The sequence below is a fragment of the Xyrauchen texanus genome, chromosome 4 (genome assembly GCF_025860055.1).
Source record: "Xyrauchen texanus isolate HMW12.3.18 chromosome 4, RBS_HiC_50CHRs, whole genome shotgun sequence".
Taxonomy (NCBI): Eukaryota; Metazoa; Chordata; class Actinopteri; order Cypriniformes; family Catostomidae; genus Xyrauchen; species Xyrauchen texanus.
Genome location: NC_068279.1, coordinates 19,821,566 through 19,827,565, shown reverse-complemented (window position 1 = coordinate 19,827,565; position 6,000 = coordinate 19,821,566). Strand labels below are relative to the sequence as shown.

At 37.6% G+C, this 6,000-nt stretch overlaps 1 protein-coding gene across 4 annotated transcripts in view; it reads left to right on the top strand.

The window, feature by feature from the left end:
- Nucleotides 1-3,542: 3,542 nt before the first annotated feature.
- Nucleotides 3,543-6,000, top strand: part of LOC127639422 (glutamate receptor ionotropic, NMDA 1) — a 33,476-nt gene continuing 31,018 nt past the window's right edge. The window contains exons 1-2 of one of the 4 annotated variants that reach the window (XM_052121436.1): nucleotides 3,543-4,306; nucleotides 5,621-5,755. In XM_052121436.1, the coding sequence (XP_051977396.1) occupies nucleotides 4,058-4,306; nucleotides 5,621-5,755 (384 nt within the window). In that variant the 5' untranslated portion in view covers nucleotides 3,543-4,057. The remainder of the gene's footprint in view (nucleotides 4,307-5,620; nucleotides 5,756-6,000) is intronic. The other 3 variants (XM_052121442.1, XM_052121450.1, XM_052121460.1) reach the window with 3 other exon arrangements.

Genomic DNA, 6,000 nt, shown 5'->3' with positions numbered 1-6,000 from the left:
TTTTTTTACTAAATATCAAATACCTTTATTTACAATTTTGTCGCTTGTGAAAAATCCGCCTGAAGTAATGTGAGGCAGAGTGCAGTTTTTTTTTTACGCTGTTCACAAGCTGTAAAAACACAGCCCTCTTACTGAAAGGGGGTGGGGAGCAGAAGCTCATTTGCATTTAAAGAGACATACATGAAAACCGTGTGTTGTTCCACCCTAAAAGAGACATAGGTATAATTAAACGATTCATGGGGTATTTTGAGCTGTAACTCCACAAACACATTCTGGGGACACTGAGACTTATATTACATCTTGTAAAAAGGGGCATAATAGGGTCAATATTAACCAATTAAGGTCAATATTAAGTTAAAAAAAAAAAACAAATAAAGAAAAAAAGAAAAAAGAGAAACAGCTTTCTCTAGAAACTCATCAGTCATTCATTGTTTTGAGGAATGAAGGCTATACAAAGCTTGAAATTGCCAAAAAAACTGAAGATTTCATACAAAGGTGTACACTAATGTCTTCAATGACAAAGGACAACTGGCTCTAACAAGGGCAGAAAGAGATGTGGAAGGCCAAATGTAGAACTAAACAAGAGGATAAGTACATCAGAGTCTCTAGTTTGAGAAAATGATGCCTCACATGACCACAGCTGACAGCCTCATTGAATTCTACCTGCTCAACACCAGTTTCATGTACAACAGTAAAGAGAAGACTCAGGGGTGCAGGTCTAATGGGACGAATTGCAAAGAAAAAGCCACTTTTTCACAAAAAAAAATTGAGCTTTTGTGGGATCAGCTAGACTGTAAGGTGCGTGAAAAGTGCCCAACAAGACAGCCACATCTATGGCAAGTGCTACAGGAAGTGTGGGGTGAAATGTCACTTGAGTATCTGGACAAACTGACAGCTAGAATGGCAAGGATCTACAAAGCTGTCATTGCTGCACATGGAGGATTTTTTTGATGAAAAAACTTTGAAGTAGTTTAAGTAGTTTAATATACATTGTGATCAGTTGAATGCCACTTTGGTGAATAAAAGTACCAAGTTCAGTATATACACTGCTGGCCAAAAGTTTTTAATAATGTACAGATTTTGCTCTTATGGAATGTACTTATCCTCTTGTTTATTTCTACATTTGACCTTCCACATCTCTTTCTACCCTTGTTAGAGCCAGTTGTCCTTTGTCGCTGAAGACTGAAGTGTAGACCTCTGTATGAAATAGTCAGTTTTTTGGGGGGCAATTTCAAGCATTGTATAGCCTTCATTCCTCAAAACAATGATTGACTGACAAGTTTCTAGAGTGACCTAATATTGACCTTAAGGAAAGCCAGTCTATTGCAGACTGTGGAAACTCAAAAACAAACACAAAGACAATGTTAAGCTTCATTTAACGAACCAAATATCTTTCAGCTGTGTTTGATATTATGGCAAGTGATTTTCTAGTACCAAATGAGCAATTTAGCATGATTACTCAAGAATAAGGTGTTACAGTGACCCTGCTGAAAATGGGGCCTGTCTAGATTTGATAAAAAAAAATACTTTCAAATAGTGATAGTGATGTTTTTTTACATCAGTAATGTCCTGACCATACTATTGTGTGAGTGTGTGTGTATATGTATATATACAGTATATATATATATATATATATATATATATATATATATATATATATATATATATATATATATATATATATATATATATATTATATACTGTATATACTTTATAGAGTATACATGTTTGTGTTGGAGTATAAACAGCAAGTATATCAGGGTTGTACCTCACTGAAACCACACTTAATAAGTGCAGCACAAATTATAGAGTGCATCACAACTGCATGATCCAAAGTGACACTATAAGAGCTGAGATCCAGTTTAGACTAGCTCAACTGGTATCATTTATTGAGAGCCTGAAGCATCTCAGTGGCTTTTTAGCTACCATCTCCCCTTATCACCATTCCCATGTCTCATGGAGATCCACACCACAATGCACTGTGTATTGCTGTCAAATGATTCCAATAGTTTTAATGAGTGCATGGATCACATATCTTTCCTGTGTGGGGGAAAATATCAGGACAACAGGGTAAAATGCAGTAGGCTTGTCCTGCAAAGAGACTGATGATTATTTGATATGTACAGTGCATTTCCTTCCCTGTTATTGTTTGTGCCTGCACCCAACTGATGTCATGTATTAATCCCCCTCTGCATGTGTTTGTGGGTGTGTGACTAATATACAAAACACAGTATAAGTAAGCTATATGTGCATATGACAAAGAAGGCTTCATGTTTATTTATTTATTGGTGTATATAATCTATTCATATTGTAAATTATTTTATTAGATGTCAGTTTAACAATTATAATGGTATGTGAATCAGTGAATATAATTGACTTCTTATACAGAACAAACAGGCAAACATAAAGGTGTTAATTGTGCGAAGTTATGTAGTCATTGTCTGTGGGGCCATATCTCTGGGAGTGGATGGGTTTGAGAGAGCATAAAGGCGCTTGAAAATTTTAAAGGTTGCCCTAAGCATTACTTAATGAAGTATAACCTAATAAGACATTTCAAATCAAAATTCCATCCATGCCTGACTTAAGTTGCAAATTTTTATCTGTAGCAGTGAGTGTCCTCTCAGGCATCAGTAATGATGTCATTTAAATGCAACATCATAATGAAACATTTCTTTCCTGTGGCATTTGAACATAAATATATATGTATTTTTATTTATGGTATTTCATTTTTCTTACAGCAATGTTCAAATGTAAAAATGCAGTTTATCTTTTGGAACAAATCTTCATATTTTACATAAATCTCCTAAGAATGAAATAAAGTTTTTATAATTGAAAGTTGTCTGAAAAACGACTTGCACGTCAAGCCGGAGATGCTTGTTTCCTTGGTAACGGGGGTCTCGTTGAATTTATCCATTGCAACTGAACGCGCCTGTTCTGGGGCTATCTACGGGTGAAAGATGGAGACATTCTCCCGTTGATTATTTTTCTGAGAAAAAAAAACCTGCCTGTTTTAAATGAAAGCAAAACAAATCCATCGACAGTGCCACATGTAAATGGTAATAATACATAGGCTACATAAGGATATTACGAATGTATCAGCGTGTCAGAAATGGATTGTTTTCCAAAGACGCAAGCAAGGCTACATTAACTTGTAATGTGTCATACCAAAGGAATATACATAATAGATACTAATCTAAGTGTATTGTGAAAGCATATATGATTTAATTCCACAATAAACCAATTTGTATCTTTGCAGTCTACTAAATTAGCTACTGGTTGGTTGAGACAATTTATATCAATTGATAATACGAAAACGAAACAAATGCATTTCATGAAGAAATCATCTATTTTATACAATTATTGTACCATTATAGTTCCACTTCATACAAAACTGACTCTAATATTTTCTAATACATAGCCTAACTGATGTCGCGTGACTTCCAAACATCAACGTCATGTAAGAAATCCGTTCAGTTGGTTAAATCAGAAGATACTGTGTTGACCTGCGATTTTCCTCGCATTATCGCAAATGTTTTGAAGTCTATTCGACAGTGACAGCTCCGTGATATCACCAGGCGTAATCTGCGTGTGAGCGCGCGCATCAGTGCGCGAGCACAGTTTTCAGCACCAAGGACAGCGTCTCTCACAGAGCATCAGGTCACCAGGACGCGCGGCGGTACGTGCAAAACCTTGACTACAATTCAGACACAAGTGCGAGAGAAGTGACATTTTTAATGCAGATGACCTCAGCAATACTCCAAAACTAATTTTTGCACGTTCTCCTGGGAGGAAAAGAGAAAGAATAGGAGACGACTATCAACAGGAGCGAACATAATTTCCACAAAGGCGTTTTGACATGGATTTCTCGATAATGATCGGATTTTCTGGCGTGTGCACAAAAAGTCAATAAATCAAGCACATTCCTCAGCGGAGTAGACTGAGTGGATCAAATTCCAGTAGGAGAGGACGCATTGAGAGGGGATCTGACTAATCAACGGACATCGACACGTATCCTCCGCAAGTCACTCGGTTGGACTTCTGTGCGATCCAGGGCAAAATGCGTCTGGTTCTGTTCGCCTTTCTCATCTCATGCTCCTGTGCGAGAGGTGGGTGCGAACCGAAAACTGTAAATATCGGGGCAGTCCTGAGCCAGAAGAGATATGAACAAGTGTTCAAAGACGCTGTCACCCAAGCCAACAATATATACGGAAAAGATAAGTTCAAGATGAACGCTATTTCAGTCACCCATAAACCAAACGCTATCCAGATGGCACTCTCCGTGTGTGAGGACCTCATCTCCAACCAGGTAAAACTCGCAACCCATACATTCTGTTCGGTTCACGAGGATCCTCAGAAAGGCGCACTTTTATCTATCTAAACATCTATCCCTCTATCCATCCATCCATCTATCTATCTATCTATCTATCTATCTATCTATCTATCTATCTATCTATCTATCTATCTATCTATCTATCTATCTATCTATCTATCTATCTTTAATATAAATTAATAAGAACAAATATCTATACTATTAATGTTTAAAACATTAGGCTACCGTTTCTGACTCCCTGCTATAAAATTAATTATTTAGCCCCGTAGGCTTTACCAGAGACTGAAGCCAAGCTTACATTTTTTTTTAAATAATATTTTTTTTTCCTTTTAATTGTTATTTTTGATAGCCAGCCAAATATATAAATGTTTCTGATGAACGCGGAAAAAAAATTGTACACTTAAAAAAAAAAAAAACATAAACATAAACGTAGCCTACATTTATGAACGGATAGTCAACAAACAGATGTTTATGTGTTTAATCCCCGTAACTTTACACGTTTCGTTCGCAAAGTCTAAAGGTTGTTGCGTATCTCGGCAATAAAGCACTTTGTCCAAATGAAAACATTCAACAGGCTCGGGGATCCATTTTGACCTCACCGATGAGCAAGCATCCGCCTACAATTGCTGTGGAAGAAAGGCTGTAAGGCAGCGATCAGAGTTTATATGAACTGAAATTAACCTGAAATAATTGACAATATATATGTGACATTGTGTGAGTCATGATGCGTCACGTACATACAAATCACAGTAGAAGTAAAACGTTTATGGCATCATTACTGACCCCTGCACAAGTCGGCATGGCATTACATCTGGCCTACCTCGACGATTTAAATGAAAAACGAGGCCAACATGGCGCCTGCCCCATTGATAACAGCTGCTTTATTCTGGTGAGGAAAGCTCTTGCAGAAAATTACACAGTATTGATGGAGGCAGAGATTAGTCTTTAATGCTGCAACACGGATTGCCATCAAAGTCATTGGCTTTCCCTGCCAAACAGAGCCTTGAGCACAGACACATGTGTAGTATGGCTGCAGTTAATAAAAACCAAACTGCACATTGCTGATGCTGTAGCTACACTTTTGACATTTAACTTTGGCTGTTGCTCTTCCAGAAATGTTGAAGAATATTTTAGAAATGCTTTCAATATCAAATAGCCTACAGATTAAAACAGCCCTGATTGCTTTAAATTATTCAACATATACTACACCCTGACCTTAAGGACATCTAGACATAATGAAATCAAAGCTTTCTCAGGTTTCTCTCCTCATTAAGATCCTGATGTCCACAGGTCTATGCGATCTTAGTGAGCCACCCACCCCAGTCCAATGACCATCTGACCCCCACACCTGTATCCTACACAGCTGGATTTTACCGTATCCCTGTGGTGGGCCTCACCACCCGCATGTCTATCTACTCAGATAAGGTGAGTGTGACTGGGCACTAGCAGCTAACATGGGACTCGCATTTTGCTTCTATCGGCACAGATGTTATCTGTCCTTCTCATTTGTCTGAACTTTCACCTTTTTAAATGTGCTTTGCTTGGTGTTTAAGTATGCAAACCTTTTCTGGAGGCTATGAGGACCTGATTGCATTTATGTTATAATTTACTTGTGGCTGACTGGTAATGGTGGTCCTCCTCCATGATAGTTTTTGGTTTCTTTATTTGGT